This window comes from Stigmatopora nigra, chromosome 5 (assembly GCF_051989575.1).
Source record: "Stigmatopora nigra isolate UIUO_SnigA chromosome 5, RoL_Snig_1.1, whole genome shotgun sequence".
NCBI classification, from domain to species: Eukaryota; Metazoa; Chordata; class Actinopteri; order Syngnathiformes; family Syngnathidae; genus Stigmatopora; species Stigmatopora nigra.
This window is the reverse complement of record NC_135512.1, coordinates 14,258,398-14,277,535: the sequence shown is the minus strand read 5'-3', so window position 1 is coordinate 14,277,535 and position 19,138 is coordinate 14,258,398. Positions and strand designations below refer to the sequence as shown.

General features: G+C 38.0%; 1 protein-coding gene across 3 annotated transcripts; it reads left to right on the top strand.

Moving 5' to 3' along the window:
• The first annotated feature begins 1,694 nt into the window (after positions 1-1,694).
• fxr1 (FMR1 autosomal homolog 1) lies at positions 1,695-19,122 on the top strand. 3 transcript variants are annotated; one of them, XM_077716720.1, is made up of 18 exons: positions 1,695-1,814; positions 4,308-4,360; positions 4,451-4,544; positions 4,614-4,685; positions 4,809-4,957; positions 6,834-6,927; positions 7,083-7,199; positions 7,842-8,012; positions 9,750-9,828; positions 10,739-10,848; positions 11,657-11,743; positions 12,814-13,018; positions 15,487-15,580; positions 15,701-15,804; positions 15,871-16,059; positions 16,246-16,323; positions 17,474-17,553; positions 17,710-19,122. In XM_077716720.1, exons 1-18 carry the CDS (start codon positions 1,764-1,766, stop codon positions 17,872-17,874), a joined length of 1,992 nt encoding a protein of 663 aa, XP_077572846.1. In that variant the 5' UTR covers positions 1,695-1,763; the 3' UTR covers positions 17,875-19,122. The 3 variants fall into 3 exon arrangements, with proteins under 3 accessions (XP_077572846.1, XP_077572843.1, XP_077572845.1); XM_077716717.1 differs by lacking the exon at positions 16,246-16,323 and having other exon boundaries at positions 1,696-1,814; positions 11,651-11,743; XM_077716719.1 differs by lacking the exon at positions 16,246-16,323 and having other exon boundaries at positions 1,697-1,814.
• Positions 19,123-19,138: the final 16 nt, after the last annotated feature.

Below are 19,138 nucleotides of genomic sequence, written 5' to 3'. Positions count from 1 at the left end.
CATAGTTTGCAAAAACACATTTCAATTAATGTAAAAACATGATAACAGTTTGATTTAAATTGTCCAGCGTTCTTTTTTTTAAATTTACATTTTTTATTGATTTTGTTTGAATTGCAAAAACTCTGGAAAAACTCTGGAATTGGGACAAGGGTACTCCTGAAATGGGGTCGACAGAGGTTGGCAGCTCTGGTCTGAGGGGTGATAAATCAGAATAATACCACTTTGAAGCATATCCAGCAAGAGGATTTCCCCTGGAGGTTAACTGTCGGCCACTAGGTGTCACAGTGGCTATTTGTAACTGATTAGCTGCCATGACTTACTTTCACTGTGATTTAGTCTTGGACTTCTTTTTTTTTAAACAGTGTTAACATTTAAGGGATGTGAAGTCTTTCATTATACGGTGCAGTAAAAATAACAAAAACTTGAATTAGCAATTTTATACTTTAATTATGGCAGTAATATGCCAGTGTATTTCTTTTAGAAGAGTCAGCTTGTGGAATAATTACAGTTTTTAAGTTGAATTTAATTTCTTACAAGTCATTTTAAACCTAAGATAAATTGGGGTTATACAACCTAAACTAATGTTTATGTTGGAGTTATGCACACCTTATCATTTATCATTAATTTGCTACAAGCTTTGCCTGAATTTGAAAGCATTCTTGCCTGAGAAAAAAGTCACCATTTCATTTCTTGCCACCAACGAAGGACGTTTTGTTTATCCTTTTCAAGAGTGATGTACCAAGGTGTCTATGAGTCCTTGTGCCTTGTGTTTTGACTTTAGTGATGAGATTGTGAACGATTTTTTAAAACGTCTGACGGCCCAATTGTATAATCCAGCAAGTCCTTTAGAGTTGGGATTTCCATGTAGGAATCAGGGCCTCCGATTGCAATAAAAATGGACAAAAGAAAAGAATAGGCAGAAAGCCATTGGGGAGTGGTCCTCAATGTCTGTCCTCCTTGCAAGTAAAAATCCAGAAGGGTGTCATTCTTTTATATTTATTGTTGTTTTTGTGGATGGGGAACTTGACAGTGTCTATATTTGGAAGTTCCTTCTAAACTGATTTATTCACACTAGGGCCGGCGGGGGGTGCTGGAGCCTATCCCAGCTGACTTTAGGCCAGAAGTGGGGGATATCCTGAAACGGTTGCCAGCCGACCGCAGGGCATAAGTAGATGGACAACCATTCACTCTCACACTCATCCCTAGGGACAATTTAGTGTCGGATCACCTACCATGCATGATTTTGGAATGTGGGAGGAAATCGGAGTACCTGGAGAAAACCCACATATTCCCAGGGAGAACATGCAAACTCCAAACAGGTGGACCAAGCTGGATTTGAACCCAAGACTCCTATTGTCAACGCTAACCACTCAGCCGCTGGGCCTCCCTGACGACTGACATAGGCCCCATTTTTTTTTTTTTTTTAAACCTAGAGACCTGATTATGGCACTAGTCATCAACACGTTCAACATCTGTTTAATTATTCACAATCAGACTTAAGGCACATCTAACTGTCTTCACCCACATTACTGTATAGTCTTTCATTTCTTTCAAATACTCAAAGACTAGGCATTGCTATAGTGTACTATTGTAACTGCAACTCAGATATCAAGAGACAAACATTGAATTTCAGATCTACCGTTAATAGGTCTTTATTCCTCTCGAAGAGATTTGGCGTCATAATAATAACAGATTCGCATGCACCCCAGAGTGTTGGTACTTTAAGGAGCACCTGTTATCCCAGCATCCTTTGCGTGTCCAATATGGAAGAACTGGAGGTGGAGGTCCGAGGCTCCAACGGAGCATATTATAAGGTAATTGTCGACCTATTTTCATGTTTACGCCACATCAAATTGCCTCGCGTTAGTGTGCTTTAGTTGGCACATAAAGTTTGAATATTGCGACAAGTCCCAAGCCTGAGAATTTTCCCGTGAGCTGTATTAGCCTTGCTAGCTGCAATTAGCTCGCTACGCTAGCAATGCTGCCGTATTCTAGCTACTTCTTCGGCTTTTTATTTTGACCGAATCAGAAGAATCCTAATTGCTGTGAACATTATCGCTCTACTTTTCCTCGATAGGCATTTGTTAAGTGTGCTCTCTTTATATTGTGCGAACACCCAACTTAAATGGTGACGTCAAAGCATGAAGTCACAGAGGATAGTTTGGTGTTCTACCGTGGCTAACGGAAAGCCGATCCATTTATTCTCTTCTTGTCGCTATTATTGTGCCTACTGCTATGGAGAAACTCTGGTTCGACGTAACATTGAAACAACCGTCTCTTATTTGACCAACGTCGTAGCTATTTTTTTACACACGAGCCAGTTGCTCCTTGTCAGTCATGAGCAGCTGACGGAAGAGGGGATGGCCTCGTTGATACCGAAACCTTCAATGCTATTTCTAGACTAGCTGCTTGTGTTAAATTGCCGCCCGTCTGCCCACTTTCGCGGCAAACCCTAGTCTTTCTATTGCATTTTATTATATTTGCTCTTTCAGCATATATATATAAAAAAACTACCTTGTCTTCCCACGTCTCTGTTCACCGTTCACAATAATTCCAAAGTTAATAATTCCATACTTAAGATCCTGAATAGCCACAAAGGTTTTGATTGATTAATATTTAATGGCCACTGTATGACACCGGCAAGAACAAGAGAAAGTTGTTCAAACCGGTGGTGTGTGTAACTTTATTGATTTATTTGATAAGGGACAGACGCCACATATACATGAACATATTTATATTCATGTTAATGAACATACATATGTAAGATTGGAGCCATGGGCTAATTTCCTTCTTTAGTCCCTTTTGTAGGTACAATATAAACATGACAGACATAGCACAATTTTAGACTCCGTCGTGATCACAATTTTGTCCGTCTAACAGCCAGTCTTTAAGATGATTGGGTGAAAAAGTTCCGAGACGGCAGTTGACGTAAGTTAATTGGTATTGAGTTCCAGGTACGAGCGGTGTGGACAGGGTAGGTATTTTGGCTGAAAGCACTCATTTGAAGGAAACTACACATTCACCTGTTGAGCCAGCCCTTGTTGGTGTTGGATTTTTTTTGTACAAAATCTTGAAGTGGAGGAGGGGCTTTTGATACCTCACAGGGGTTGTGGGGGGTGCTGGAGCTAATCCCAACCAACAAAAAAGCAGTTGTATTTTCCTCAAGCATGTACTGTCAGTTGACCCTCCACCCCACACCACCATTTTTTGCATGGTTTGCATATGCTGTAAACCAACCAGTTTTCATTTTCGATGTGCCACATTTGAACATCCAAGATTGGATTTTGGAGAAAACTGTGATTGGTTAATTGCTAGCAAAAGTTATGAGTACAACGATAGACCATATATAACTGTTAGCTTCATTTTAGCAATTTTAATGCTTTACAATAAATTACAAAAAATACCCTTCATTTTCCAATTGAATAATTGACTTATTGCATATTGCGACATATTTACGTATATTTTTTTTGTAATTGTCAATTGTAACTCTTTGCTCGTTGCAATCACTACTTGGAGAAATACCGTATTTTCAGACATAGGGCACACTTCTAAAATGGTTAATGCGTCCAGTCGGTCCTTGCGTTTTGTCTGTGCACTAAATTCAATTTTTGTATGGACCTGACACTACTTATTGCACTCAACACAGCGTACGTTCACCCTAAAAATAGGCTCCCCACGCATTCCAAGCATTACGGTAAATCCGTTCAGAACATTCCAGGGGAGTGGCAAGGCGTTTGACTTCCGTGTGCTTCCAGTGCTTTTAACCCTCAAAAACACTCTAAATACTTAAAGAAACAGCATATCAGAGCTAGACAGAAGAAATTCCTGGCGTTAATGACAACACAATGCGGGTGTGAACGCTTGGAAAATGGACTGAAGCCATGGATCAAACACAATTTAACAGCTTTGCTAACCGTTTGATAATAGATTGCTAACGGATAGCCAACATTGTAGCCCGCTATAGTAGTAATGTCCCGATCCGATACTGTGTATCGGTACTTAATGATTATGAAGCGAAGAGACAAATGTGTCCATGTATCCTTCTCCTTAGAGACTAATGATTATCAGCAACGTATATTATTTAACTATCCTGATCCTGAAAAAATGTCATTTGAAAGTCATTTTGTGTACTATAAAGTAACATTTTCCGTTATATTATTTTGAAAGTTAAAGCATCTCTACATAAGTATTATCAGAATAAATCATCTTGGCATGATATTCTACATTTTCAGAAAATTGTTTGTGAATACACAATTTACAACATAAACAAACTTTAAAAACTATTGTTCCTCTTGTTATTTTTGAAGGGCTTAGTCAAAGACATCCACAATGACTCCCTCACCATTTCCTTTGAGAACAAGTGAGTTTCTGCAATTCGGATGCAATGTATCTTTTTGTTTTTAATATATGCGCTACCATCAAAAATCAACCTAATGGTTTCATTTTTCAGTTGGCAACCCGAACGGCAGGTGCCCTTCAATGATGTCAGAATGCCACCTCCTGCTGATGCCAAGAAAGAGATTAAAGAGGGTGAGGAGGTGGAGGTATGTAGGACTCTATTTATTTCCTTCACACTAGCGAGTTGTCTTAATTTTTAATTTTTTTTCCCCAAGATCCTCTCCCGGGCCAATGAAGTGGAACCTTGTGGCTGGTGGCTAGCTAAAGTCTGCATGACAAAAGGAGATGTAAGTTTTTCCCCCTTAGTCTCCAAATGCCAGGTTTAATGACCCTCTTTGTATGGTAGCTAAAAACAATTGCAGTTATCGACTGAATAAAATATGCCTAAATGGATCAACTTGTATTTTCAGTTCTTTGTTATTGAATATGCTGCTTGTGATGCCACCTACAACGAGATTGTGACCTTTGAGCGCCTGCGCCCTGTCAACACTAACAAGGCAATCACCAATAATTACTTTCACAAGTGCAGTATCACTATTCCTCAAGATCTTCAAGAAGCGTGAGTACATGTTGCTTCCAGAAAATATTTTATACATCTAAAGGAAGGCTTTATTTTTTTCCTATTACCGTGAGATATAGATTCTTCAACAATAAAGCAAGAGTTTTGTTAAATATGTTGATGACATTTAACTACTAAACTATTATCAGCAGTTATACAGACGCTCCCCTACTTACAAACATTCAACTTACGAATAAACAGTACGTACGAACATGTCTGCAAATTGCGTTTATGTCGAAAAATGTTCGTAAGTTCGATTTTGTATTGCGCGCCTTTTTCCGAGTAGTTCTTTTTTCCGCCGCTAATACCGACGCCTGGCGCTGTGAGAACTCTGCTCACCCAGCATCCACCTTCCTCTGCCCAGTTCGTTGCTGTGCGGAAAGGCGTGACGTATCTCCAGTGCGCAAAGAATCTTTTTCATTTCTATCATTAAATATCTCGTGCATCCATAATTCAATATGGTTGGTGAAAAGTGAAGGGATTCTAGTGATGGAGGTGCTAGGAAGAGGCAAGCCTTTTCATTTGAAACGAAGGTGGCAATAATAAAGAAGCTTGATGCGCATGACAAAGTGGTGAGCTTTGCACAGGAATACAACTTGAATCGTTCGACCGTCAGTCACATTTATAAACAGAAAGATCGAGCTGCAATTGAATGATGCCATACAGTGCTACCGCGTTTATGATGAAAAGAAAAAAACTGCAATCGTCATTATATAGCTTTCGGCCAGTTTCTCGTAAATCTCTCTCCATCTGTCTAATGTATTTATATAGTAATGTATGTATTCTGCATTTTATTAAATGTTTCTTTTCCAGTACAATCCCATGCTGGTTACTTATACAAGCTTTAAACATACAAATGCACTTGTATAAACCTTCAATATACTTATATAGGCCTTAAACATAAATTATAATACAAAATATAGCACTGAATCAACTTCAATTTGAATTTCAATTTATGAACACTTTCAACTTATGAACAAGCGCTCGTAACTCAACTCATAAGTCGGGCAGCGTCTGTATACTCAATGCACTTAACAATCTCATATTCTCACTCAAAAAAGTAACCACTGTATTTTCAAAGAGGGTGTACTTAAAAGTATAAAATCTCTACAAATGGATGCTGCGCCCAAGCAGTCGGTGCACCTTTTTCTTGTGGGTTGTTTAAGAGTTTTGCTGTAGGAGTTAATGAGTTAGGATAACAAAATGAGCCATCACAACAATAGCTGGATTAATTTTAGACGGAAAAACAATAGAGATTTGGTCACTATTCTTATAGTTATTAGTTGTATTTGCCGTGTGCAAAATTTGACACATTCTGATATCAAAACTATCAGTGAAATTTAACAACTGTTGGTGATTTGTTTGCTATTATAGAATTTGTAGATTGACAAAAATGGCTCTTATGTGGTGGAATATAGTTTTTTTGTGTATTGTTCAATTTTACTCTCTAGAATTTCAAGTTTTAATCAAATATTGACAAGCTTGCTGGCTTCACTGCCTTGAAAACCCACAATTTTAATTAATTTTGTTTTGTAATATTAGAAACGAGGACTGACTTCCTTTTCAAAGTTAATATTTCTCTGTTGAATATACATTTTCATTGGAATGTGAATTTTGCACAATTTCCTGATTTCCTTCGCAAGGATTTTAATTAAAGGAGAACAATTGTTGCAAAATGGTTCGAAATAGCTATTAATCAGCACAAAAAAAACTCGGTTTCTTTTTCATTTGTAAAAAAAATATTAAAAAACACTTTCCCAACTGATTAATGGAAATCTTTCAAGAACCCTTCTTTTTCACAGTTTGTGAGTAATCTCTAGAACTAAACTCATTACAACAGTTTTTTTCTCCAGTTTTAATGTTTAACACATTTCAGGTGTCAGACTGACAATGCCCATAAAGACTTCAAGAAAGCTGTGGGAGCCTGTCAAGTGTCATACTGCCCTGAGACCAGCAAGCTGATCATTTTGGTAACGCATTTTCCTTCGCTGTCTCATACTTTATTATGGATGCCTTAATTAATTTCCTTTAAGATGTTTTTAAAATAACAGGTCATTTAAAATCCTCATCCTTAAAAACACTTTCTATGTTGATAATAATCTGTATTTATTTGTTCTAATTTTAGTCCACCAATGAGTCAACAGTTAAGCGTGTGTCCTTGCTCAGTGACATGCACCTCCGCAGCCTCAGAACCAAACTTATGCTCATGTCCCGCAACCAGGAAGCTACAAAACACCTTGAGGTCAGTTGGCTTAGTGTTAACTCATTGATTATAGTGGGAGGTGGATTTGTACTTGAGCACAACCATATTGATAAAAACGGACATTTTGTATGTTTGCCATATAATGTGATATTATTTATTTTTTATTTTTCCAGAGGACTTTAAAACCTCTGTTCAGGAGGACGGTGGTTGAGTTACCATAACCATATTGTATTCTTATATCGTTAAATTCAGACTATTATTACAAGTGATTGTAATGTTTGCAGAGAAAAATTGTCATAGCAGTTTAGTTTTCTTATTTTCGGGTTATTTAAACCTGAAGTTTAATTTTGCAACGTACGGCATGAGTGAGCACAAAACTGCTTTTGACCTGATATACGGTGACTGAAGTATTATTTGGGGAAAGTAAATTGTAAACATTTAGTTGTAGTCTTTTTTTTTTAAATTTTTTTTTTACGTTACTTGAACCACAAGAAGCTAGTGGCAAATAGCCTGATACGCTCATTAAAAGACATGTCTCAAACAAGACGTTCCTCCAACCTCTAATATCGCACGGTCGACAATTTTAATATTTAGCATGTGCACATCGCAATACGAACAAGATGTCGTTCAGGCCTAATTTGTACTACACAACTAACTTAACTATTTATCTATTTCTTTTAGAACTCTAGACATCTGGTATCGTCATTCCAAGAAGAGTTTACAGTGAGGACAGATTTGATGGGACTGGCCATTGGCAGTCATGGCAGTAACATTCAGCAAGCAAGAAAAGTTGCTGGTGTCACTGCCATTGATTTGGATGAGGAGACTGGTACCTTTAGAATTTATGGAGAGGTATTGTTTTTATTTTATTTACAAATATGTTGATTGGCAGACAGCTCATACATCCATCTTTAACAGGGTTATTATTAGGTTAACATTTGGGCTATAGCATATCCCATCTGATTTAGGGAGATAGCAGTGTCCATTTTACACTGCTTTTTTCGCCATGTCTGTAAGGTTGACTTGTACTTTTCATAACAAGCGTGCATCAAGCAACCAAATTTTTACTACATATCTTCCCCGTCATCTGTAAAAGGATCTGTACACCACCCTTAAAGGCAATGTTTAAAAAAAAAAGTCTGCTAATTAGTTTAAAACTGGTCTGCATCATTGATGCTTCCAAGATCATAAAAAATCCTCTTTCAAATGTACCTCTTATCAACACAAATCCTGAAACCGGTCTGACTTTGTTTTGGTACTGCTGAGCGTAACAAGGTGCTTGTTTATACTAGAACTTTACACAAATAGGATCACAACGACAGCATTTACCTGGCTTGCCTTTGATACTAAAATTTTATTGATTTGAAACATGGAATAAGGTAACTGAAAATATGAATAAGAGGTTGAAAATCAGGAAAAGGGCAAATGTTTTCACATTATACTTAGATTTTACTTCTAATCCGTCCAGTGTCTCGGCCGGAGTCCTAAAGAGAGATGTCTAGCATGTTATCTAATGTGACCTCAACTGGCACTTAATGCTGAGGTGAGAAGTAGCAGCTGTAATCTTTGCCTGCTTCATATCCAAGCTTCTCACTGTCCTTATCTATTAAGCAAAGGCCAGCCATCCTGTTAAGGAAACTTTCTGTTAGCCTTCAAGGCTCGCGACCATTTTTCCCCAGAGTCAATTTTTATGTGGTGTTTGAGGATTTTTCAAAATTATGTACTAAAAATGTACCCTATTTAAAAAAAAAAAAATATCTACACTTTTTTTCCTCTAGTGGATATATACATGTTCAGTGGTACCTCGTAACTCAAATTATCGTTTCCCATTGAAAGAACTAAGAACGAACCCTCTGGGAAAAAAAAACACCCAAAACAAGATATTGGATTACTTTATACACTGCAACGCGCTCGTAAGATAACATAAACAAATTTAATTGAATTTGAATTACGATGCAGACACACTCAATTGGATTTAATCTAACCTTATACCAAACAGAAATCTTATTTAGGTTTTACATTTTTATACCTTTCTTCTTCTGGGCTGGGTTGCCTGTTTGCCCCGCCTCCACCCTGAGTTTCAGATGCAACCTTTCGATGGTAGTATGCTTTTGTATTCCCTTCTAAATGTTCCGAAAATTATGCACATGTCCTTACAATAGGATAGCGCACGACCACTTGCCAACGAGAAGTGTATATATAACTCTTGTATTAGCGATTGCCTCGCCATTCGCAATGACTAACAAGGGAAACATTTTTAAAAAATGCAACTGTCCGCCCAGTGATCGCAGAGACATTACCAGAGGGAATTGTGACCAGAGAGACAGTGGCCATGATGTTCTTATGAGCAGCCTCTTGCGTCCACTGTCTGCTCATTTATCCAAATTTGTCTCTTATAAGATAAATATTCGCCCAAAATATTTCACGTATGTCGGGCCACTCGTATGTCAAGGTACCGCTGTATACTAAATGAAGATATGGAGTCCTACATTTATAATTAGAATTATGCCACATTGAATGTGCACTGTGTTAATGTACTTTAATGTGCGATTAAGTTTTATTTCAGTTAAACTTTTTGCCTCGTTTCAGACCGCAGAAGCGGTGAAAAAGGCAAGAAACTTCCTAGAGTTTCTAGAGGATTCTGTCCAAGTACCAAGAGATCTCGTTGGTAAGTACATTTTTAATTTTTTTTTTAAATATATTTTTGTATAAACATTTTCGAAAACAGATTTGGTGGCTATGGCTCCATTGTTCAGTGCTGCTGTGTTTCGAGAAATATATATTAAATTACTTCCAAAAACCTTTTATGGCAATTATATTTTGCTAGAATTTGTGTTAGGCCTGGTTGATATGAGAAATTATCACGATGAAAATAAAACTTATCAATCTATTCATCTTTAAATTTTGAAACGTCAAACTGCTGTGAATAAATTTACTTTCCTCGTTAAATTATTTTGACAGGGCTTTTGTTTTTATAAATTTGCCTTCAAACCAAAAGTTGCTCTGGAAGATGAAGTAAATGAAACTCGACTGAAGACATCATTACCATTTTCGAGCTTGTCAAGTTTTAGATTTTTGCAACCTTTTCAATACATTTGCATAAAATTGGGAAACCCCTTAATTAAGAAAATAATTACAGCCAGAGTGGGCTAACGTGGGTTAAGGAAATTTTCAATAAGGCTGCCATTTGTGCGAAGGTATTTAAGAGGAATAAAATAAATGACAGGGAGACTTCACTTTCATATTATGGTGGGTTGGCTCGGTGTTGTCCTGCATCTCCAAATTGCTCATTTTGGCTGTTATAGTCCTTTTTTTCATGCTCAGTGATAGCTGCTCTATTGCTAACCATACTAAAAACAGTTTTTCCTTACCATCTTCTACTGAAGGTTGGTCTGGAACTAGTGTTCACTTCGGATCAGGCTCTGTTATTTGTGGTGTTCGGGTGGTATAATTGCAGTTTAAATTTACCAAATTTTATTCAAAGTTTTTTTTTTTATTGTTGAAAAATTATTTTATGGCCTAGGTCTTTGGCCTAGGTCTAATGTGTGTAATTTTTTTTTTTCACTTTCTGCCCTTAGGTAAAGTCATTGGCAAGAATGGAAAAGTCATTCAGGAGATTGTGGACAAGTCTGGAGTTGTTAGGGTCCGGATAGAAGGAGACAATGACAACAAGCAGCCACGACAAGAAGTGAGCTGCTTTTAACTTAATATGAGTAGATCTGAGCCATATATATACACAAGTATTTTCTTAATTAATTTTAATTTAAGAAAAAAATAGTTATACCATACATTCTGAATGTGAGACAGCACATTGTGTTATAAAAATGATATTAAACATAATTGAATATTTTTTACTTCATGTTACTTTTGTCCAACTTTATTTTTTCCAAACCTTTTCTAAGGCAAGGACTTATTTTGGTAATTAAAAAAAGCTTGAATAATAATAAACAAAAAAATGTAGACATCACATTTTGCTACGTAGTGTGCTTACAGGACTAAAAAGGTTATTTTCACAATGTGGACAGATATCTCAATTTTACTTTTTCAATTCTTAAATTATTTTGAATACTTTTATACTATGAGTAAATGAAAATTAGAAACAAGTGTTAATAAAAAAAATATTGCAATTTAAAAAAAAAAAAAAAATTACACTAACTCCTACTTTTTGGAATTAACAGATAGGAAATGGGGAGGTATGGGTGTAAATGTTCATGTTTGACGTCAATGACATTATTGGTGTTAGATTTTCAATACATTTTGACTTCAGTGGTAATTCCTCTCAAGGTCAAAATTAAATGGGTCTCTAGTGCTGGCAATGCCAGCCAATGAGTTCAAGTGCCCTGTAACAGGTTAAACGTACATTAACCGTCATTGTTTTCTTGCTTCTATTTTCTCTTTAAAAATTTAAACTCCATTACAGAAACATTGATTATCTCCATCATTGGCTGCCTTATATTGACCTGCACTTTTTTGTTTTTTTGTTTTATTTGACACAGGGAATGGTCCCCTTTACCTTTGTCGGAACTAAGGAGAGTATCGGAAATGTCCAGGTCCTTCTGGAGTACCACATCTCTTACCTCAATGTAAGAGCATGCATGCATGTGTGCGTGTGTGTGACCAGAATATTCCCTATTAACCTAGTATCACTAGTTGAATTAGTGCTGTGCATTATATAAATGGATGGCCACGTCTTAAGGGTCTAGGCTATTTAATAACTATATATTATACTGAGGAGCATGTCTTTTAATCAACAAATTAAATGGTTAGATATTATTATTGTTTTTATATTTTTAGAATCTAAAATGTCTAAGAAAAGTTCGGCAACATTTTCCCGCTCCTTTTTTCCTCAATGTTTTTTTTGGCCAGTAAAAATTGCATGCTTTTTTGCATCCTTGGTATCTTAATCATGTCGTGCTTTTTCTATGGACAGGGCAAATATTTTGATAAATGTTGACATCTATTGAACCAACCACAACATAGTTTAACTCATTTGAGAGATTAAATCAAACACCCTAGTAGGGTACTGGCTAACGTTGCATAAACCATACTTGTCATGCTAAACTGAAAACCAATTTTGATAAAATGTGCGTTGGCATGTCCAGAATTAATGTAATTATTATTATTTTTTTAAATACAATTTAGTTGATACTGGATCTGTATAGAATGCTGCATTTCAAGTTAAAAGCAAACTGATGTAATTTTTGTTGTTGTAAGAACAACAATGATAAACAATTGATTAGTGTTATGTGATTCAGATTAACCTTGTTTGCACTACACAGATTTGGTATAACTAACAATGTTTGTAACTTGGCCTTTTCTCTTTGCTTTCCGGCTTTGTTTTGGTATTGTGTGTTTCTTGTCCTATTTGCATGGGCTGCGCTGTATCCGTTTTTACTTTGTAGGACATGGTGGCACTTATGAATAGTCTTCAGCTAAAGGAAAAGCTGGGAAATATTGGGTAGACCGGCTAGCACATTGAAGAATAAGTGGCGCAAAGCACACTGTATAAAGATGTTTTTATGATGACTATAAATGTAAAAAAATCTCAGTTTTGTTTAATTTCGTGAAAACCTACTTTTTCGAAATTCATTAAAAAAAATGCTTTTCTTCAGTTCTGTTCACCGCCCACATGTGATGTGTTATATCTAACTAGGAGGTTGAGCAACTTCGTCTGGAAAGGATGCAGATTGATGAACAGTTGCGTCAGATCACGCAGGGGCATCGACCTGGGGATAGGGAGAGAGGAGGAGGGGTATATAACGCTGATGGCAGTGCCCCTTCTTCCTCGTCTCATGTTGGGCGTTCCTACAACAACCGAGGTCGTGGACGCAGAGGCCATGGCTACAATTCTGGATATGGTAGGCACCCAAATGTTTGTCTAGAAGATTTCATGTATTCTTTTCTTCTTATCTTTTTATACAGTTTTTACAGTACAGTAATACCTTAAGATACAATCTTAATGCGCCCCAGGACTGAGCTCGTATATCAATTTACTCATATTTGGTAACTTTTACTGCAGAAGTGAAATAAATACAAATTAAATCGTTCCCACCTGCTGAGAAAACAGGATATTCAAATGGAAAACATCTTACAGGTTATATAATTCACCAGCTATTCACAAAGTAACACATGCCTATCTAATGTTTATGATCTTCTCCATGAGTCAGAACAAAGCGTTTGTTTCGTCCAGTAGTTTTTTGATTTATTTTTTATTGTTGAACCTGCCTTGACTTGCTTTGAAGAGTTTTGCGATGTCTTTTTGATATGCTTGCTTTGCGTTCAAGTCACTTAAGATTTCGCTGGCTTTGTCGCAGATTATCAACTCTGTCACCCTATTTCCAACAAAAAAACGTGTATGCCCAGTGCTCGTATGTATCTAGGCAAGGGAGATTTGGTGACCAAGACGGTGCACTGTTATCTTAAACAGCCTCTCGCGGGCTCGGCTACCAGGCTGTCTCGCATGCTCATATACCAAATCTATCTTGTATCTCAAGGCAAATATCAGGTTGGAATTTTCTACGTATCTCAGATTTATTGTATGTTGGGGCACACATATGTCAAGGAATTACTGTATTGCATTTGGCTCGCATTCAATGCATCTTTTGTCAGGTGTTTGAAAGTCACACCTTTTTTTAATTTGCATGTATTCTAGTGGCTTTCACTTACTCATTCAATAATAATAATACTAATAATCGGGCATAGGCTTAGTCATCATCATTGACTTGGCGAAATAACCAATAAGTGATCATTTCAGGCTCGTATTTTGGCATTCTGCTGTGATGGATACCTTCCATCACCTCCCGAGCGTATCACTTACCTCTCACTGTTTCTCACTTACCTTCAGTCAGCCAGTAGGAGGCAGATCACTGCCCAATGTCTTTTCATATTTCCTCACACCGAAGTTATTACACAGAAGGGATTGTCTCGTCTTACCGCAAGTTTAGAGTCCTGATGGATGTGGGGAAAAAGACTGTCCTTGAGCCTATTTGTCCATACTTTGTGAGACCCATATCGTCTGCCAGAGGGCAGCAGCTGGAACAGGTTGTGACCAGGGTGGTATGGGTCCCCGACAGTACATTGTCGGGGACCCATACCACCTACCATATACTGCCGTGGTGTGTGTAGACCAGGAGCTTATCTGGGACGTGTACCCCCAGGAATTTAAAGGACTGAACCCTGTCTACATGTACCCCATTTATGAGGAGTGGGGCCAGATCTGTGCTGTTTGCAAAAGTCCAGGATTATTTCTTTAGTTTTTGTGGTGTTCAGTCTGAGATTGTTCACCGAGCACTACAAAGACAGTTAGTTGACCTCATCTGTGTAGGCCGTCTCATCCCCTCCTGAGATGAGTCAAACCACAGTGGTGTCATCAGCAAATTTGATGGAGTTAGACTGGTGGGTTGGTGTACAGTCGAATGTGTACAGGGAGTACAGAAGAGGACTCTGTACACAGCCTTGAGGGGCGCCAGTTCTCTGTGTGGTCGGTTGGTTAAGAAGTTCTTTATCCGGATCCTTTAGAGCAGTGATTTTCAAACTTTTTTGGCCACCGCCCCCTTCACCGCCGGGCCAAAATGCCAACGCCCCCCTCTTTACCCCTTTCCAACGAACGCTAGAACGACTATATTGCTAAATGTCACAAGAATTGGTTGATTCTTCAATCACAAACAGTTTGAAGACTAAAAAAAACAATTTTAATAAACAAAAATGGTTAATTTCGTTTCTTTTAATAGACCAATGCGCAGTTCACCTCGACTCATAAAAATTTATAGCTGATGCATTAAGCCGGTCGCTGTGCGCATACGTCTGTGGTTAAGCGTTGCCGGTGCGCTATTGTGTGCTCCTCTGCGGCTGACTGGATGGTGGTGGTTTCCCCAGTCGCCTGCATCGACGATAAACTCGCGACAATTAGTGATATACGGTATATGCGCGCTGCTCGTGAGCGCTCGAGCAGACAACGTTTCTTGTTTCAATAAAGCTTGTTTTTTGTCGACTTTTTATTACAGACAATCAATTTTTCCGGTCTTTCTACAAACACCAACGTCACATTTTACTGTAATTGCTCCATCGCCCCCTTCACTATTTCAACGCCCCCCATTCGCCTGTTTATTCGTCAGCGCCCCCCTGAAAGTTTACACCACCCTCCGAGGGGCGGTACCGCCCACTTTGAAAACCACTGCTTTAGAGGATTTTTGTCTCGTTTAATTTGAACATGGTGAAAACGTCTTTATAGCTCCACTGTTACCTCTGGATGTACATACTTTACTGAATTTGATGGACTAGACTTGACCTACCAAATAAACTGGATGAAACCTTTTGATTCTGGCAGGAACCAACTCTGAGCATTCCAATGCCTCGGAGACGGAATCTGAGCGTCGAGACGAAGTCAGTGACTGGTCTCAAGCTCCTGAGGATCAACTTAGGTCAGCACTATTCTATTTTTAAGTACTACCCTTTTGCCCTAGTCGCGCATCTGATTTTCTTCACTGGTTACTGAAGGTCATTTAATGTTCAGATTAATTTATACATTGGCTGAATTGCAGGGACAGAGAAAGAGGACAGCGTCCACAGAGAGATAGTCGCAGGAGACCTGGACCTGGCAGAGGACGAGGAGGACGAGGGCGAGGAGGATATAATAATAATGCAGGTAATTATGCTTTAAAATAAGATTCAACATAAGCAAAAGTTTTTTTTCAATGCTACGACTATGCAGCAGGGCCTCGAGGTGGCAACACAGAGACAAACACCGAGACGGATCAGACCGCAGACACGGATGCTAGTGAGTCAAACGTGCTTGCTACCCGCCAGCGAAGATCTCGTCGACGTAGAACAGATGAGGACACCACACTGATAGATGGGATGAGTGAATCAGACAACGCCTCCATGAGTGAAAACGGAATAGGTATGCATAGGAGTCTTAACTATGGGAAGTGAACTTGTCTAAATTTTCTCCCTACATTGGACAGTTTGTGTGGAATTTTTCACACGCTTATCCTCAGTGCTTTATTTGAAATCAAGCAGCAAAGACCAAAACAAGTCCGTAGCTTGAATGCCTTGTTTAGCCCCGAATCCCTCTCACTGCCCTTAGACGACTCTGAAGCTCAACCTCAGCGTCGTAACCGTAGTCGACGGCGTCGTATTCACCTGCCTGAAGAGAGGCAGCCAGGTAACTGGTGAATGCTAGTATTGCTGCTCACATGGCCATTGGTCAAAACCTACTCACCAGTTAATTTTTGGTGACACATCAACAAAACAATGGTTTTGTAGATAGTCATGCCAATAATCTTTGTTATGGATGCTTGTGAAATGAACGGTTTGGTTTTTTTTTTGTTCTAAACTGCACGCCTTTTCTCTTAACCCTTGTATTCAGATATCACTGCCGCTTAAATGTGGGAATTCATCATTCCTTACAGTTTTAATCCAAATTAACTTAGTCTTATTTTTTTCAGTGGGTCTTGAGATAATCTTTTTTTTTTGCCTGCCAGTATTCTTGTTTTCCCTCACCTGCTTTTCATTTATAGTTTATGCATAAAAAATATACCATGGTTAATTATAGAAATAGTCATACCTCTAGAGTGTATAGCAAGGTTCTAAAATGAGAATCAATGCATATGCGCCAATTTCATTACAAAATAACCTATAAGGAAATTCATTTACATTTTGGGGGATTTCGTAACTTGGATCTTGGTTTGTATCTCGAGGCACTCATTTGCATATAAAAGGATTTCATACCCAGAGGCATTTGTAAGTAGAGGTATGATTGTATAGTGTATATTTATAGCAGCTAATTTAGAGCTAGGTGTCCATACAAGTGGACATTACATTTTGATATACATTCGTATACCAGATTTTAATGTGCCCCACATGACCCAAAATGTAATGGTTATGTATTTGGATGCTAGGTCTTCAGAAAGCTTTTTAATTTTTTTATTTTATTTTTTATATAAATCAAAAATGGTAGTCTGTTGCCCAGTGGTGTCTCCAGAGCATGTGTTTGGAATTCGCTGCATGTGTAACAATTCTTTCGAGTGAAGGTTGATTTCTTACAATTCTTTTTTTTTTTTTTTTCTTTTTTTTTCATTTTAAATGTGGACCTGCTTGGAGTTGAGGTCTCTCAGATATATAGAAACTCGTCATCCATTTAAACTTATGGTTGTGAAGGTCCAAGTAATATTTTATGGTTACAGCCTGTTGACGCAAGTCAAGTTTCCATTCAGTGATTTTGCTTTCTAGCAGTGCTAGTCCAAGAATGTAATATAACCTATGTAATAGCATGTGTTATCTAATATCTTTTCTCCTTTTTGTTCTTTGCACAGTGACAGTGGCTGACTTTATGTCCAGGGCTGATTCTCAGAGCAGACAGATGACAAACAATGATGCAGAGTTGAAGAATGAGGTATATACATGAAAAGATCTTTGTCGCCATTTAAGTGGCAAACTTTCCAAATATGCATGATTTAATTTGGACTTCCTTTATTTTTTTTTGTTCTTTCCTTAGTAATTTGATTACATGGACATATTTTTACATTTGAACTCTTCCCTTTGCCCTCAGGGTAAGGTGGATTCCATAGCAGAGCACAGCCCAGAGCCTCCTTCTACTGCTGCCAATGGTTCGGACAACAGTGCCACCGAAGATACAAGGTCTTCCACTGAGGGGGGTACCAAAATCACTGAAGACAACCCTAATCCTGAGCCCGTTGTTAATGGCCTGTCATAGTCAGACCCAAAACTTGGGTTCACATATTTCAGCTTTTCTGGCATCGTTTGAAATCTCACGCTTTGTGTGAATCTCTGTTTTTAAGGCAATGAGAACCTGTTTTGTTTGTTACTTTGTAATTTGAAACCGTGCACAATTTAACAATCTTTATTCACACCACACCTTTACACTCTTGTTCAAACATCTATGCTGTTGGTCTTTTTACAGTAGTTCTTCCGGTGTAAGCCGGCCAAAGATTGAATTATATAACTGTCCATTTTCATCTAGAGCAATGACTGAATGCAGTATTTGGAAATAGTAGTCAGGGATTCCACTCCAACCCATACTGTGGTATTAATACAGCTGTTTATTTTGGGATGGGGGAGTTGCATCTTAGCAGGGTTCTTGTAAAACGTCTGCCTTGGCCAGGTAGACCTCCAAAACACTTTTTGGATATTTTGTCTGAAGTTGTTTGTACTTCAAATGGTTGTGCATGAGCAATACCACAGTTGCAGGCAGACTTATTGGAAGCCCTGTGTACTTGACATTGATGTGATCAGCTGTCGTGCCTTGAGAATAGTTTGAACATGTTGCCTGAACCGCACAATATCTGAAATCTTTTCACTTGTGTTTGGTGGTTCTTTGCTTGCCACAGTTGGGCCATGTGAGCAGTTTTTCTAAAATGCTCAGTTGCCACTGAAGTGGCGAAAGCAACTACTGGAGACCCTGAAAAGACCTTTAGATTCATATCTTTTAAAGTCAGGTGTGACTGTTCTTAATGTTACCCTTTCTATATTCGTTGAGTTTGGCATAGCTGCTTTCTCTTTTTCAATATGCAACCACTTTGTTCATGAGGAAATGTTACAGCGTATGTGGAAAAGAAACCATTAGGAGAGTCATTTCCTTTGCACTGAAACCTATTTTTCTGTCAAGAGTTAATTGTAGTTGGAAACTGCCGCTGTGTGCTCAACAGATGTAGCCAATTTCTCCTTTTCTTTTTTGGATGGAAACTGACTGTTTCCCCGCAAGAAAGTTTATTTATTTTAAAAATGTACAGTATTTAAAAAAAAGGAAAAAAAACTCTTGACACTAAATGTACATGGCAATTTGGACTACTGAGAGTTTTGAGTGCATGTTTTTCTGTTGGATTGACAACAGTATTTTTTTCTTTTTCTAAAGGATTGTTCTGTTTGGTTGATGTGCAATATGTTTTGTATGCAGGTAGTTCTTAAATAAAAGTTGATCTTTCATGTAGATCTATAACCCAAATGTGTGCATTCATCTT

Bases quoted from the DNA above. Each gene is read 5' to 3' on its own strand.
- fxr1 (XM_077716720.1), top strand. From the start codon at position 1,764: ATGGAAGAACTGGAGGTGGAGGTCCGAGGCTCCAACGGAGCATATTAT. The intron at 1,815-4,307 runs GTAATTGTCGAC...TTATTTTTGAAG, and splicing joins CCAACGGAGCATATTATAAG to GGCTTAGTCAAAGACATCCA. The intron at 4,361-4,450 runs GTGAGTTTCTGC...TTCATTTTTCAG, and splicing joins ACCATTTCCTTTGAGAACAA to TTGGCAACCCGAACGGCAGG.